The 16,564-nt window shown below is 32.9% G+C and overlaps 3 protein-coding genes across 4 annotated transcripts; 1 reads left to right on the forward strand and 2 right to left on the reverse strand.

Annotated features, from left to right (window-relative positions):
- The first annotated feature begins 2,770 nt into the window (after positions 1-2,770).
- On the forward strand, positions 2,771-3,298 carry LOC114261116 (zinc finger protein 7). The gene has a single exon (XM_028201325.2). It carries the CDS (start codon positions 2,771-2,773, stop codon positions 3,296-3,298), a length of 528 nt encoding a protein of 175 aa, XP_028057126.2.
- A 961-nt stretch (positions 3,299-4,259) lies between these two features.
- Positions 4,260-9,896, reverse strand: LOC114261115 (TIP41-like protein). Of its 2 annotated transcripts, none has more exons than XM_082914073.1 (9): positions 9,615-9,896; positions 7,969-8,154; positions 6,599-6,686; positions 6,176-6,313; positions 6,006-6,065; positions 5,779-5,820; positions 5,484-5,612; positions 4,709-4,808; positions 4,260-4,455 (listed from the first exon to the last, which is right to left on the reverse strand). In XM_082914073.1, exons 1-9 carry the CDS (start codon positions 9,740-9,742, stop codon positions 4,418-4,420), a joined length of 909 nt encoding a protein of 302 aa, XP_082770199.1. In that variant the 5' UTR covers positions 9,743-9,896; the 3' UTR covers positions 4,260-4,417. The 2 variants fall into 2 exon arrangements, with proteins under 2 accessions (XP_082770199.1, XP_028057123.2); XM_028201322.2 differs by having other exon boundaries at positions 6,176-6,292; positions 9,615-9,895.
- Positions 9,897-12,583: 2,687 nt separating this feature from the next.
- LOC114261114 (G2/mitotic-specific cyclin C13-1) lies at positions 12,584-16,327 on the reverse strand. Its single transcript, XM_028201320.2, has 8 exons — positions 15,745-16,327; positions 14,946-15,178; positions 14,774-14,849; positions 14,597-14,673; positions 14,423-14,456; positions 14,163-14,312; positions 13,671-13,805; positions 12,584-13,122 (listed from the first exon to the last, which is right to left on the reverse strand). The coding sequence occupies exons 1-8, from the start codon at positions 16,066-16,068 to the stop codon at positions 13,051-13,053; spliced, it is 1,101 nt and encodes a 366-aa protein (XP_028057121.2). The 5' UTR covers positions 16,069-16,327; the 3' UTR covers positions 12,584-13,050.
- Positions 16,328-16,564: the final 237 nt, after the last annotated feature.

Below are 16,564 nucleotides of genomic sequence, written 5' to 3' on the forward strand. Positions count from 1 at the left end.
TTTTACTGAATTTTTTTAATATTTTAACCATTTTTTAAAATTTTTAGACATGCCTAACATAAATATACCTAAGAAGTAAAAAATTTATAAAAAAACCTTTTAAAAATTCACCAAAAATATTTTTTAAAAAAATACGAGAATTCAGTACATTTTTTTATATTTTTATGTATTTATTAATTTCTTAAAATATTTTTTCACAAATTTTTTACTTTTTAAATATATTTAAGTAAGGTGCATCTAAAAAAGTTAAAAAAAAAAAAGTATTTAAAATTTTTAAAATATTCACTACAAACAAGAAAACACGAAAACTAAAATATTCAATTTTTTAAAAATTTAATTTAAAAAACTCAAACCAAACATAGCTTTCAAAAAGGTACACCATCCACTTGATTAATATCTAATCATAACAAGAAAGTTTGTTTACCATCATGCAAGAGTTTAGATGAACTTAAGTATTTAAATTTGATTTGATTTTTGTGTTATAATCATCAATATTGTATTTGGTTTAACAATTTGACAAGGAATTTAGAAAAAAAGAAAGAAAAAATATAAATAAAATGTGAATAATTTGCATGTTTTTGATTTTCCAAAAATAAGTTTTAGAAAATTCTAATTTTTTATTTTCCGTATTTTTTTATTTTTACTAAATTTTTTTAATATTTTAAAGAATTTCTTTAATTTTTAAACACACCTAACATATATATACATAAAAAGTATAATTTTAGTGAAATTTTTTTTAAAAAAATTCACTAAATACCAAATAAACAAGAATTCAATATATTTTTTATATTTTTATGTATTTATTAATTTTTTAAAATATTTTTTCACAATTTTTTTTACTGTTTAGATACACATCCAAAAAAGTAAAAAAAAAAAATGTTTAAAATTTTAAAAATATTCACTAAAAACAAAAACAAAAACAAAAAAATACGAAAAATAAAAAACTTAATTTTCAAAAAATTTAAAACCAAAAACACATTATTATATTTCACATTTTTTTTTTCTTTTTTAAATCCCTATCCAAATTCATGAATCAAATATAACAAACAAGAAAATGAGAAGTATTTGCACAATGAAAAAACTCGAGTTCAGACATCCCACGTAGTTAAACAACCTCCCATCTTTTCCAACATTCGTGTCCACTCAACACATCATCTTTTTTTGTTTTTGTGTGTGTGAGGGAGAAACAGACAGAAGTGATTTTAATGCATTTTGCATTTCCACCCAACAAATTTAATGGGAAGCCGAGATTTGATTGTCTTCTCTTTTGTTTTTATTATGCATTTTGCATTTCCACCCAACCAATTTAATGGGGAGCTGAGATTTGATTGTCTTCTCTTTTGTTTTTATTATAACAAAAAGAGAGAGAGAGAGTACAAGTGGACGCACTTCTCCTAGCGTGCATATGCAACAGTGTAAAACAAAGCACCACAAGCAACAGCAGATTCAGAATTCAGATTTTAAGAGGCAAATACATATCTAGCTTTTTTATTTTTTAAAATTATCTTACTATTACTAATATAATATAAATAATTTTTACAATTTTTAAGGTGCGACTTGCACCACTCCTAGATCCATCCTTGACAACAAGTCTGAAAGGAATTGCCGAAAATCCCCCAATGTGAACATGAAAAGTTGAAGCACCACATAGAGACAGACAACACTCATTGTTGAAAGTGAAACAACAATGTAAATATGGCAAGATACCCACTTCATCTTATTTCCTACCTTTTATCCTCCATTATTATCAAATTCCTCGAGGCAGGCCCCCACCAATTCCCCATTAAAAAATTAAAAATTAAAAATTTTCATAATATAAATAAATAAATAATTCTTCCCTCACTCATCAATTCAACATCTACATTCTGTATTGGAGTTTATTGTTCACTCACCTTTTTTGTTGTTTCGTTGGATACACATGGAAGTCGTAGTGTGATGAAGGTGGAAACATGTGTGACAAAACTTTAATCAAACTTTAATCTTTGATGTTCTAGTGAGGTGACCTCGGTTGATTACTATAAGGCGATGTTTGTTTTGTTAGACTATTATATGGTACAAATTGTCCTGCGATTATTAATCCCTTGGAGTTACACATCTCTCACATTTGGAATGTCCCTGAATTAGGAGAGGAGAGATCAGTAGAATCATATCCTATCCCATATTTATTTGAAATCACTAGACTTAAACTACATAATGTAATGACCATAATAACACCTCTCAGTTCGAGCCCCTCTTAATCCCTCCAATTTGTATCTTAGCCCCCATGGAAATCAATAGTCCCCATATCAATTCCGGGTGATGGTTAATAAGGGTAAAAAGTCCACTTTTGTTTTAAAAAATGGGATTAGAAATTAATAAGGGTAAAATAGTCCAATCCGATAGTCTTATCCCTAAACAAACACAGCCTATCGAGAACCATGTAAAGTTGGTGTGATTAGAGAGAGAGAGAGAGAGAGAGAGAGAGAAAAGTGAGGAATCCTAAGATTGACATGGGAACAGTAAACAATGAGGGCAGCATTGTGTCCTGGAAGGCCAAGCATCACTAGGTGGGGACTCTGAATAGAACTCAGCTAAAATTTAAAAAGTCCATTTCCCCTTTCCCTTGTGATACCTTTCCTCTCCATTTGTTAATCCCTCCTTGATCTGGATTCCATTTTAAAAGTCAGCTACAGCTAGCTACTCCACAAAAGCCTCACCGTCCATCATCTTCTTTCAAAACTCTATTCCAATTTGAGGGTTGTGAAGAAGATACACTCTTCCAGAATCAATAATGAAAATCAGTGAAAACAGTGACGAAGGAAGAACCCTAAATGTTAATCAGGGACAGTGGTTGAATTTGAGCCTAGGAAGGAATCCAGATACAACAACACCACTTGGAGAATCCAGCTCACAATCAAGACCTATTTCCACCAAGGTGTTTTCATGTAACTTTTGCAAGAGGAAGTTCTATAGTTCACAGGCGTTAGGAGGTCACCAAAACGCTCACAAGAGGGAGAGAGGTGCGGCTAGAGGATACCCGTCTCAGAGGATGATGACAATCATGGGCTTTCCCTCCTATACTTCCATGGACCGATCACTTGGTGTCAGACCTCACTCCCTCGTTCACAAACCAAGTAGAGATGGAACAACAATTGTGGGAAGATTTAACGACACTAATACAGGGTTTGGAATAGCATGGGCACCACACATAGTGGAGGAATCGATGGATTTGATGTGGCCGGGAAGCTTTCATTTAAATCGACAGCCACCAGAGCAACCATCAGACACCCTTACAGTTGACTTGAACCTCCGGTTATAATCCTTCTATCCTTCTTCCCCACTTTGGAATGCTTTTCTTCATTTCTTCCCATCGGAATAGTTTTTGAGTTATTCTTCCCCACTTGACTTCTGGTGCACTATGCTAGTCTCCAAGTTTGAAAGGTTCATTATCCTTTCTATTGCCTTCAAGCTTTGTTTTTGTTGTACTTTATAATAGTTTATATAGCGTTAAGAGTATACCAACTCGAATAATGAGAAAAATTTTGGAAGAATATTTCCAAGTAAATATGCATCACAAGACTCAGAAACTCCAAATTGTTTTGAACATATACAGTAAGTTCTGACAATAAGCTGCAAATGACTTCTAAAAGAAGTAACTGTATATGAATATACCACCGTGGTTCTGCCAAGAAGTGCAAAAAAACTATGACAACAAAGGGGAGGGGAAAAAAAAACTAAAAACTTTCTCCATGCGAGACGATTTCATAAAGATTGTGTACTTCATACTCACTTCCAAAGAAACGAGTTGCAAAAACTGGTCTACCTATAAGAATTCTACATTTTCTTGTCCTTCTCTACTTACTATTGATGGCTGACTAAGCCATATTTCTAGGTTCTGCATCTGTCTCAACATAGCATAGACATGCAAGAAAGTTTAGTTTTCTTGTCCTTCTCTACTTCCTATTGATGGCTGACTAAGCCATATTTCTAGGTGCAGGAAACTGCATCTGTCTCAACATAGCATAGACATGCAAGAAAGTTTAGTTTTGCACCATTTAATTACTTTCTGTACCATTGGATATCTATCGATGAAATAGCTCTTGATTTCTTTTGACTGGCTAGAAATTTGGCAAGCTCAAAGGTTGTTAAAGGAGTATGAAATCCAGCAGTGAGTTTTGCCAGATTTTAGTCCCACAAATTTACAAGGGGTGTAAGAAAAAAATATATTACAGTATGTGTATGTTGATTCTGTCCTACTTAGCAATTACAAGATATTACCATATGTAAAAGTAAATTATATGGCATGGCATGTTCTCACTTTCTCAAATTCATAATGCTTCTGAGTTCCTAGCTCATATAGTCTATTCCCAGATAATTATTACAAACACTGCCAATGTGTGTGGTGTTGTTCTCATTTTGTTTCTCTATTGCATTCTAGTCACATCCCAATTCCGTGCCAACGCTCGCTTCTGCTTCCTACACACCACACTTTACTTGTGTAACAATTACATAAGCATGCCTGTGAGACATATTTACTAAAATGTTTTTAAAGGCATATAATAACTCAGTAATCAAACATAGATGTAGGAACATAACAATGTACAGGCAGGCAGATACCATAAAAGATATTATAACTTCTATGTAGAAATAATTTGTGTCTTTTACATGAAGATTCAGTACAGTTTTGATCCATATAATCACAATGATTAATTACAGCCTTACAAGTTACCAGGGATTTTGAGCTTTTGGGTCTTATGCATGATGACTGGAAGCCTCTCGCTGATGATGCATGGATCGATATATGCCACAGAATCTGAAGGATAACCTTTCTGCATCATTTAATAAGACAAGTCAATGCATTTAAACTGGTTAAAGTTATAATTTGAAACATGACGAAAGCAAACCTCCTACATTTTCCATCAACAAGCAGACGAGGTGCTAACAAAAATAAAAATAAAATTTTGGGGGCATTATCCTCACCTTAATGACAGCCTATAAAATTTTCATTAGCATGACTCATCATTGAAAATGTTATGAGGCTCGACCACTATGGACTGGCATGTGATGTTCTGTTAATCTCTTACAAAAAGCATGGTAATCTTGATGGGTGCTTATACACCCCAAATTGGTGTGAAGAAAAGTTTGGGGTGTTTATTTAGTAGCACCCAATTTTGATATACAATTACCATAATGCCAACTCGAGAGGGTTTATTAGAGAAGCTACAAATGAAATTCATAAAAACAAAAGAAGTGGAAGATAATTTCCACAAGAATATTAAATTAGAAAGAGGATTGTTTCTTTAAACTTTCAGAGAAATAGATGGTAATCTCATTAGATGAACAAAGTGATACTACATTACATCTCTTCAGCTCCCCAATATCAAACAAAACCAGACAAGCATATCCATCTATAAGAGGGTGACAACAAGGAAAGACATAATTATCATATCATATTTATACACAGAAAGAACAAAAAACCCTTGCACAAGAGATTGTAAACTTACTGCGGACAATTCTTGAAATGTAGCTTCTCTCCAACAGATCTCTCGAAGAATGATGGGGTTTGTACTCTTCGCAAAAATGCAATGCATACGCATATCCCTTAATCTCATAAGCACTCCGTCAACTCTAAGCTGTAGAAGAAAGACATAAAATCTCTCAATTCATAAAATAAATATATTTAAATATTTTCTAGTATTGAATATCAGAATCTAAAAGATTAAAGACAAAATGAAAAAATTATCTATTGCCTAAAAAGCTTTATGTTGAAACTTTATGAACTGAAAAAGTTGAACTCACCCAGAAACGCAAGAGAAGATACCAAGAACTTGGCATTACTCTCTACAAAATCACAAAATCTGATCAGTCCTCAGTCATCCCAACATTGTGAAGGAAACTTATATAAAAATAAAAAAATAAAAAAATAAAAAGAAAAGAAAAAAACAAACAAACAAAATCCTAACATTGTGAAGAAAGCTAAGCATATCCATTATGGCTTTATACAGTTGAAAGAGTCAAGATTTTACCACTTTTACAGTTAAGAGTGAAACACCATTATCGGCCAATTCATCTTCATACAAAGTTACCTGTTGAAGTATAACAATAACATTGGTCATGGCAGAAAAGCATATAACAGCCGAAAGATGATATAAAAATGCATGTCAATCTGCTCCTAGTTATCTTCTCTGTTGCCAACCTCATCGTAGAAGAGAATAGGCTCTATTGGTGCCAGTGCAACCATATCAAGTTCCTCCTTGCATTCCTCCCAATGAAGACTGCAGTTTCCCTCTTTGGAGGTTGCTCCTCTTCCTAGCTGACCATTTAAATAACAGCACTACTAAAATTATTTGATATGATAGAAGTGCCAATAATATAACAGGCCAGACTCTAAGCATAATTAGCAGCCCTTCATGTTTTTGACAGATTTTCGGTAAATCTGACTGAAATATCTGACAACATGATATTGAACAATTGAAAGGGATTCACATGAAACAATGTAGTTAGCAATGACTCATTACAAAGAAAAAATAAATTTGTAAGCAATAACCAAGAATTGGCTCAATAACTTTAAAAAAAAAAAAAGAGAGAGAGAGAACTTAAAGAAAGAGAAAGCACACACCTTTGCATTTATCTCAACAGTTTCACTTCCACAATAAGGTGTTGTGAAGGTATAGTCATAATCCAGCATCACCAGCTGGAAGGACTTGCTGCAAATATACAAAGAAATGAGAATCAGGAAAGCAATTCTTCTGCAGACTGTTATGAAGGGGGTTGGGGAAGAAGAAAATAAAGGAGCAAAAATACATCTCAGTTATCGCACATCACAACGTCAATTTTAACATAATGACGATGGAAAATACAAAACAGAAGTTCAGACCCCATGTCCAAGGGATCAATGTGAGCAAATACAATGTAAGGATGGAATGTGTAGATTGATACAACTTATGGCAGAGATGCAGATTAGTACAACTTATGAGAAGTATCACAAAGGCATCCAAGACAAAAGAGGCCTTGCTGTCCCCTGAGGTGACATTCTAACCAACTTCTCAATACCAGCAAAGATGGAATGCAAAATAAGAGAGTGAGAGAGAAAGAGAGAAGGGTATAGGGATGGTTTGCTTGATGGAGTAATTCCTTCTTATAACCATGAAGGTGACAAGGCCCTTTGGAACAACGCTGACATTGGTCAGTAAATCTTACTAAGAGTAGGTTTGCTTCACTTTTCAAGGATGTCTGGGATAGGCAATTTAATCTATATATCACTCTCGTGCAATTGGTGTTGCAGATTTTAGTGACTGCACAATTGGACAATACAAAGGCTGATTATCTTGAAGGCCAATCTGAAATTTCGGATAGCCCATTGGTGGCATTACTTGAGGAACACAAAAAGATAATAGGCCTATCGAACAACCTAATCAACTATCAAGTTGTGACTTTCACTTGCTGGCATGAATATCCATACAAAGAAGATTGTCAAGTCCAAACATGATACTTCTAGAACTACAGACTAGAAATAATTACTCAATACAGATAGTATGCCAAGTTGAATGTCCCAAATATATCTTTTGTCTGTCTTTTACAAACTGGATTCAATTGTAATTGCTCATCATAACAAGATTCTTACTACTTGAGTAATTATGATTCTTTCCCTCTGATGCTTGAGGCTTCATCAGCCATTGTCCTTGAACAGGAAGAAAAATGTGCATCCATTGACTTCCAAATTTCCAGTGACTTTTTTGTCTTCCTAACATATTTTCCCTTTAGTTGAAGTAAATAAAGTGCATCCCACAGGAAAGTTCTAAAAGATTATTCATGAATTAGTTCCCAAAGGAACTAATGGATATCCACCTAATTCTCTGCCTTAGAAGTTGGATTCAGAATTGGTCAACCAATCTCTTAAATTCATAAATTCATGCATTTGAATCTGATTAACTTGGGTAAAGGAATGATAGGGTGTTAACAACAAATATATACAGATACCCAACTCACCTTCTGAATTTCCAATTTGCTGCTGCAGGAACTTGGACTGGTGGCAATGCTTCCTGCTTCCAGCCAGTTAGGGCGTCAAATGCATTAAAATAAATCTTTGTGCCGCTATTCACATGTTTAAGAACCAAAGAACTGTCCCCAAAAACCATCTCTGGCAAGTGGGATGACTGAAGCTTATGTTCCCACCTGCAAACAAATCAAGTACAGTATTCAACTCATAACAAATTCATGCACTCCAACAATTCCAGCAAATGGGACAGTAGATCAATTTGATCAAGAGAGAAACTAAAAATAAAAATAGAAAAACAAAAAAATTGTATATGAAATGACAAATTATATGACAGGACACAAGTATTGGTTAGGAAAATTACATGGTTAAATTAACTTAACCCAAAAATAAATAAATAAATAAAAAAGGAGTCATGCATGCTTGGAGTTGAGAACATTAGTGTTACCAACTTCTTCAACAAGAAACAATGTGGAATCATTAAAAATAATGACTACATAACCTTATGCCTTTTTACACAAGTAACATATTTTTGAACACATTGCTATTCTCATTAAGAACTTCAATATAAAATCTTTTGTAGGTTTTGTTTAGAAAACTAGTAGAACCAAAAGAGAGATTATCCCAGTGTTTAATTGGTCTATGACCGCATCCCTTTGCGTACACCACTCCACCAAGCAATGTAAATATGGCCTCTGATCATCATCCATCAACCTTTAAAAAAATGGGATGGCCACAAACAATTGCCTTATCTTTAATGACAAAAAAATTCTTACTGGGGAACAATTAGGTAGATTTTCCATTTGGTTTCTAATTTTTCTTTACCAAAAAAAGTAAAGATATCTTTTAATAATATTCCACCCTTAGTAGCGTGTTAGAAATGTGATGCCACACTCTTAAGTAAGAAACTTGTAAGAAATTCACTTCCAACTGGGATACAAGTTCTCAAATCTCACCGAAACAAAAGAAAGCAATTCAAACTTTATTATAATAATTTTTATTTATATAATATTTATTTACACTTAACAAAGAATTTATAATTGACATCAATCTCTAATATCTATTCATATTTTAGCACATATAAAGCAGAAAAAATTAATTATTAGCGTTTACTTATATCTTTGATATATAAAATATATAGTCTACTATAGGCGCTTCCAATCTTAAAAAATTCTATATGCCCTGGCTTCCCCGCCCCTCTCCTGCTTGGTCTCTGCCCCTGCCTCTTTCTATTAAGATTCCACCAATGTGACTCAATCCTTTGGTTAATCAATTAATTGCGACATGAAATCTACCAAAATCTCTCAATCACTCTCTTCTACAATGCAATTAATAAGAAAACAATGCTACATGGACTAATTTAAAAAAGAGAAAAGTACACTCTCTTTGAATTGCAATTCTAGAAATACTTATTTCTGATTTCAAGAGAATATACGAAATCGAGATTTCCACTCAAGATCAACAAATAAATGTTTTACAAAAATGCAGACCAAACCAAACGACTCCTCAATCATGACAATGATGCGAACGCTAATTCCATTACGCTTACGCATTGGGGAACTTTCTTTGATCATACAATACAAATCCAAAAGAAAAGCAAGTATATATATATATATAGAGAGAGAGAGAGAGTGTGTACTGTTGGAGGTGGAGAGATTCGAGAATGGGACGCTTGAGAGAAACGATCTCCCAACCGTGCATGCGCAATCCACGGCGGAGCTCAACTCCGTCGGAACAAAGCTCAGTCTCTTCCAATTCATACTCCATCTTCTCCGGCTCGGACCTCCGCCGGAAAATTCTACCTCCGTCGTTCACTTCCGCTTCCACGCCCACCACCACCACCACCACCACCACAACCGTCTTCTTCCTCCGAGCAAGTTTGTAACTGGACAGGCTTGTTTGTTTATTCTCTCTCCTGTGCCTGTCGCAGAGAGTTTTGTCTTCGTAGGCCTTCCTCCTTTCTTGGGCCTTGGTTTGGAGAGGCGGGTTGAACCCTCCATACATGGGCCATAAAGAAAATTTGGGCTTTCATTACCATCTAAGGCCTCGTTTTTAACTTGAGAGAAAAAATCTTGTTTTCGTTATTGGTCCCGTTTGGTAGAACTGTGGGAAAGTGATTATAGATTATAACTTAACAGATTATAACTTACAGCTGTGAGCATAAGCTGGTAACCTGTTTGGTGTAACTGTGGGATTATAGATTTAAGTAGCAGAATAATGTTTGGTAAATAAACTATAAAATAGTTTTTTCTGTATAATTGACCTTTTTGCCCTTATATGATATAAAAATGATAATTTTGTCATTTTTTTTTCAATTTTAATTTTAAAAAATTATTTAATTAATAAAAGTTAATATAATTGGTATTAATTAGTATCAACTAATATAAAAATTGGTACAGTTGATAAAAATGTAATGGAAGTGTTATTGTAATAATTTTTTGTCACTATAAATTAATTAGTATTAATTAATTGCTTAATCAGTATCAATTAATACTAAAATTATTAATTAGTATCAATTAATGGCTTAATTAGTCTGAATTAATACTAAAATTATTAATTAATATCAATTAATGGCTTAATTAGTCTGAATTAATACTAAAATTATTAATTAGTATCAATTAATATTAATAATATTAATTTGTGTCAATTAATAATTAATTCATTACAAAAATATACAATAATCAACAATTGTTATTAAATTTTTTGATTTTGTTTTTATTGAAAAAATTTATTACAATTAATAATATAACAATTGTTATTTTTTAAATTTATTATTCTTTTTCATTACAATTAAATTGTGTAATTTATTTAATGGCTATAAATTGCACAATTTATTTCAATATTAATAAATTATTTTTATTATTATTTTGTTTAATTTTTTTTTTATTTCAATTTATTTTGTTTAATTATTTTGTTCAATATTATTTCAATTAATGACTTTTTGTAATCAATTAATAGTAAAATTATTAATTAGTATTAACTAATATAAAAATACTAAAATTTAATTAATAATAAAATTATTAATTAATATTAATTAATATAAAAATACTGAAATTAATACTAAAAATACTAAAATAATTAATTTTTGAAATCAATTTTAATAATTAATACTAAAATTATTAATAATAATGGCTTAATTATTATTATTATTCTTTTATTAAAAAATACTGAAATCTGATCGGAGAGTTCTCATCGGCGCGCGAGAGAGAGAGAGAGAGAGATCCGATCGGCGACGTTGCACGCGATCTGCCGGGATCTGGCGATCGCGATCCACCTTTCGAACCCGACGACAAAAAACCCTAGGTTTGGTGCCATGGATGTGCAGAGAGAGAGAGAGTTCGCCAGAAATCGCGATCTGCCACGATTTGGCGATCGCGATCCACCCTCCGAACCCGACGATGACAAACCCTAGGTTCGGTGCCATGGCTGTAGCAGAGAGAGAGAGAGAGAGCAAGGGAGAGAGATCTCCGGGTTCGCCGGAAATCGCCCGAAATGGTCGAAAATCGCCAGACAGAGAAAGAGAAGAGACAAAAATGAGATTTTTTTATTTATATAACCGTAATTGTTGAAGTTTTGGAGGGGCATTTAAGTCATTTCATGCCCCTCCAAATAGATGCGCGCTTAAGCCGAAATTAGAAGCACCTCCGAAGCAACTTGAGGAAATTAGCTTAAAATGACTTTTTTTAAGTTATAATTTGCTGGTTTAACTTCCACCAAACAGATCAAAATGACTTAAGTCATAAGTTGAAATAAATTGAAGTTAAGTTCCATCAAACAGGCACATCATGATTTTTTTTTTTTTTGAAAATTTAGAGTCCTCTAACGTAAAATTTGCTTATTATTGTCTTATTATAATTATTTTTTTTTTTCAAATGATCAAGTAAAAAAAATATATAATAAAATAAGTTGATTTTTCTCAATCTAAAATAGCATAATCTAAACTAGCCCTAAAATAGGTAACAGCTAGTAAACAAAACCCTGCTTACAATAGAGTATAGGGGTAGTAGATAAGACTGAACATGAATTAAATTGATTCAATTAGTGCTAAACTCAAAACCGAATCAACCAATCAGCTTAGTTTCCAATTTTTTATGCCTTGAATCAAACCATTCCAACTTGAAAACTAGCTCAGGTTGGAATCAAAATCCCACATTAAATCTATTTTTTGAATGCTCATTATAAAATATAATTTTACAAAAACATAATAATAATAATAATAAATAGTTTTCAAAGTAAAATTATTAAGGTCTAAAATTTACATAATGATAATGACAACTTTCACATAAAGTGAAGTTCAATTGAATATATAAAAATTTTAATATGTAAAGTGAAGTTAGGTTGGAATCAAAATCCCACATTATGTAATATCTTTTTATTTCATCTTAACCATAATACTTAATAATCCAATTCTTTATAGCAATTCTTTTATCCTAGGGTATAATTTTATACCCATAGTTTCATCATTTATCCAATATTTTATTCTATTCATTCTCATAGTAAAACTTATATTCCATAATTCTATAATAATTCCATTCATATCTAATCCCATAAAGAATAATCTTCATGTCAAACGAGTCCACAAATACTAAAGATGAAAGATTAACATTATTTTACTAAAGTAAAACAATCCATCCATCTAAATCTCCAAATTATTATTTAAACATGATTGCTAATACTGAAAGGTCATGACTTGCACAACCACTAGCTCAGCTGTGGAACTGAACATCATCTAGAAGTTACTGGACTGCTTACATTTGAAAAAAAGAAATTTAAAAAACAACAAATCTTGAAAAACTTGATGTTTTGTTCTCACTACTGAGATATACAAATACGTCTCATGTTAATCGTGGACTAACAAACACTATATCTGAACAGAGCGATATTAATACGATCTACATCCTATTCCAAATCCAGAATTATTGATCATGTGTACCACATAACAAGAATCTCACATGTAAGCCATCAATGCCTTCCATTGATATTCTAGCAATTCTCTAAGATGAGGAAATTCCATTCCACTCCATAAGTTCTCTTAAAAAAATTTGAGGTTGACTGCTTTGAAATCTCATCAATGCTTATTCATAGATGGCCTCGAAATAACTCACAGGGATTTCTGAGGGAGAAGACAAAGCTGTAACACACTTGAACTGTTCAAAAAAAAAAAAAAAAATCAAATTAGATTATTGCTTGTATATATGAGATAATGTCACGGCCTAAATTGCTAAAGACCCGACTCCCATAAGTTTCTGCAACTTTTTGTTGATAAATATTAGTGCTGGAAGTTAATGGCTATAAAAGAAACTTAACCAATACCCAATCAATTGCATCCAATTATAGGATCTAAATCTCCTCAGAAAAGATAAGAACTTGTTTGTTTTTGTTTTCATCATTTTCCAAAAACCAAAACAAAAACAAAAACACCCTAGTTTGGCAAACTATTTCTGGTGTTTCAGAAAAATTGTACGAAAGCAACCAACTTTTTAATAATAAAAAAAAAGTGTTTTTGAAAACTGTTTTGCCACAAAAATGATAATAATATGAAAACGAGTATTTTTGTACTCTGTTTTTATTTCCAAAAACCCAAAAACAAAAAAAATGAAAACACAACCAAACATGCCCAAAGATTGTGAGTTCATCATGCTACAACAGTGCAAAATGAAGATGGCACACTGTTATCCAATACAAAATGAAATACCTTATGCTGCATGTATTTATCTCTTACTGCTTCAAAAGATATTCCTCTTCCACTCAATTGCAAATCATGAATGGCGAGGACGCATTCTTTCAATTCTGATGGTCTATAACCTGAGTAGTTTTCCAGTGCTAAGTTCTGCAAAATGTATAAATAATACATGGATAAGTTTATAAATAAAAACAAAATTAAAAAAAAAATGTATCCAATAAAACTTGACAGAGATTGATTTTACCCTACGTAAATTTACTTTTGCATTTATTTTATAGAGCTAAAGCAGAATCATTAACATAATCTTTAGTTTGTCACCAATCCAAGGAATTCCTAACTTTTTGCGGTGTTTTCACAGATTAAGTTTACCTAAAGATTAAGTTTAGTGCCATTTAAGATTCAGTAACCTATTTATTGACCTACCAGCTTAAATCTTCAACACAAGAAGAAAACTACAATGGAAACAGTCTATTGCACCAGTAAATAAATGGAACTAGTTCTTACCCAAGGATGTATCTTAGGTTCAATTGTGAATCTAGAAAGAAAGATGGCTGAAGCAGCAACCAATGATGGCAAGAACCGCAGACACCCATAATCTAACAAACTTAACTCTGCAAGGTAACAACCCAAAAACTCCATTTGCAAATCGACAAACTAGAATGGACAGAAAATACTGAATCAGTGACAATCAAAGCGAGAAAGAAGAATAAAAAAAAGAAACATTAAATCATAATAATAACAACTATGTCAAGAAGATGGCCTACATTGCAATTCTCTTGAAAAGTCCTAGTGAAAATTCTGCAAATCCACCAAGAAAATTGTTATTGGTTCCACAATAATTAAAATGTAATCACAAAGGCAAACGTAACAACAGCATCACTGTCAAAATAAGTAGTAATGAAAGAAATAGTAGGATTGCAAAATGACAATGTTTCTACCTCGTAAAATTTTTTATTGTGGGAGTACCCATCTCATAGTTCAAAAAGTTGAGGACATCTTGCTCCATCTTCACCACCTGCACAATCACCCCCCAAAACATGTACAAGCGTTGATAGATTTTATTTGTGGCAAAAAAAAAAAAAAGGCGAAGACAAATTCGTGAGGGACAAACTCACCTCTTCCTTTGTATAAGTATTATCTGTTATATAGCAAAAATCTTCAACATGGGGAGGACTGATCTCTTCATATTTGCTGCATTATCAACCATAAAAAAGTACCATTAAGAGAATCAACTCACGTAATGACCAAGACAAATAAGAATATATACGATGGGGTTCATGAGCATACGAGGCAACAAGCATGCAAGAAACACCAAGAAGCTGAAGCTTGTTCTTGCTTACAGCATGATGAGATAGGAATCTATCAATGTAGGATACAGTGAGATAAAGGGTGTCCGAGACAAGTTTGTATTCCTCCGCAACCTCAACCAACCAATCCAATAGAATATCTCGCATAGTTTGATTAATATCATTTTGAACCTTTTCCATGTAATTGGGCAAGGGTCTCCTCTTTTCCTCTACCTGAATTATAGTCCATAATTGGATCAATACAAATCCCATTTTCCCAAATTAACTCTACTCTTACCAAGTAAGAAACAAAGCTTAGTATCAATTTCATATTCTTAAAATCAAACCATCCAGAGAATTGATACAAAATTGGATGACACGTCAAAAGCCCTAACACTTGAATGAGAGAATTGTTCCCTATGACACATTTTGGACCCTTACAAAAATATGTAAATAGAGGCTATCAAAACCAAAAACCCTAATATTCCATTAGAAGAGATTGTAGGATATAGACAAAAATTAAACATTTGAAGTACAGGCTTGTTTTTAAGGAAACAGAAAACTCCAGTCAAACTAGCTTCTACAACTAATGGCAACAAAATTTACCATCAAACCCATATAGAAAAACGAATCAAATTTTTGTGTACCTTTAATAACTATAAATGTAAATGTAAACTTACTAAAATGAATCAAGAGAAAATAAATTTAACCCTCAAATTTTCTTCCTTCATCTGCCATTTTCTCAGCAACCAAACAGAGATCTACCATCAAACCCATAAATGAACTATAACATATCATACCTCCAAGGAGTGAAGATGCTGATATATAAGAGGTGTATCAGCACGCTTCTGGGGATCATCGAAACTCGCAACAATCTCCAGTCCATCTGACTCCTGAACCTTCTTTTTCTTCGTCTTCGTGGACTTGGATTTGGGCTTCTGGGTACTCTCAAAATCGGAATTGTGAGACAACCCATCAACATCGGGGGAGTTGGTGAGGTCGCCCAATGGAACTCGCTTCTTAGTTCCGGCGGGCAATTGAGACTGATTGGCTGTGGCGGTTGAAGCAAAGGGTCGCTTCTTAGATGAGCGGATGGTTGGAACACTGTTTTCTTGCTCTCCCATTTGGGGATTTGATTCAAGGGTTTAGGGTTTTGGAAATGAATTAGGGTTTAAGAATTAGAGAACGCAGAAGAAGATTATGAAGAATATATGTGTGGGTATGCGGGTGTGTGTGAAGAACTGAGAGTGGACTCCTATTGAATTTGTAGAGAGAGAGCGGGAGGGAGGAGGAGAACGAATGCCGCCATTTCCATGATTTTAAAAGTCGTAATGCCGCGCTCTCGGTCAGTTCTGCTTGCTTTGGAATGTCGGATAAACATGTAAATATAAAAATGGGAAATTACCTGTCATTTGTAACTCTAAAAAATTAAAAAAATGTTTGGGAGCTCTAAATTGAAAGCGCTAAAACGCTAAAGGAGCTCTAGAGAGTGGATTTCATTGACTGATATGATATTTTGGCCTTACGTTTTTTTTTTTTTTTTTTGAATTTTCACCTCATTAGTGGTTCATTAGTGCTCCCAAATTAGTGGGATGTATCATTATTAAAAAAATTATTAGA

This window comes from Camellia sinensis, chromosome 2 (assembly GCF_055761805.1).
Source record: "Camellia sinensis isolate YWXY chromosome 2, ASM5576180v1, whole genome shotgun sequence".
Taxonomy (NCBI): domain Eukaryota; kingdom Viridiplantae; phylum Streptophyta; class Magnoliopsida; order Ericales; family Theaceae; genus Camellia; species Camellia sinensis.

What these genes read in the sequence shown, in the direction of transcription:
- LOC114261114 (XM_028201320.2), bottom strand. Translation starts at nt 16,068, where the DNA reads ATGGGAGAGCAAGAAAACAGTGTTCCAACCATCCGCTCATCTAAGAAG. An exon ending in TCTTGCATGCTTGTTGCCTC is followed by an intron (nt 14,850 to 14,945) that starts GTATGCTCATGA and finishes TTGATAATGCAG; the next exon opens with CAAATATGAAGAGATCAGTC. An exon ending in AACCTAAGATACATCCTTGG is followed by an intron (nt 13,806 to 14,162) that starts GTAAGAACTAGT and finishes TACATTTTGCAG; the next exon opens with AACTTAGCACTGGAAAACTA.
- LOC114261116 (XM_028201325.2), top strand. Translation starts at nt 2,771, where the DNA reads ATGAAAATCAGTGAAAACAGTGACGAAGGAAGAACCCTAAATGTTAAT.
- LOC114261115 (XM_082914073.1), bottom strand. Translation starts at nt 9,742, where the DNA reads ATGGAGTATGAATTGGAAGAGACTGAGCTTTGTTCCGACGGAGTTGAG. An exon ending in GCAAATTGGAAATTCAGAAG is followed by an intron (nt 6,687 to 7,968) that starts GTGAGTTGGGTA and finishes GTATATTTGCAG; the next exon opens with CAAGTCCTTCCAGCTGGTGA. An exon ending in ATCTTCTCTTGCGTTTCTGG is followed by an intron (nt 5,613 to 5,778) that starts GTGAGTTCAACT and finishes TTTCTTCTACAG; the next exon opens with CTTAGAGTTGACGGAGTGCT.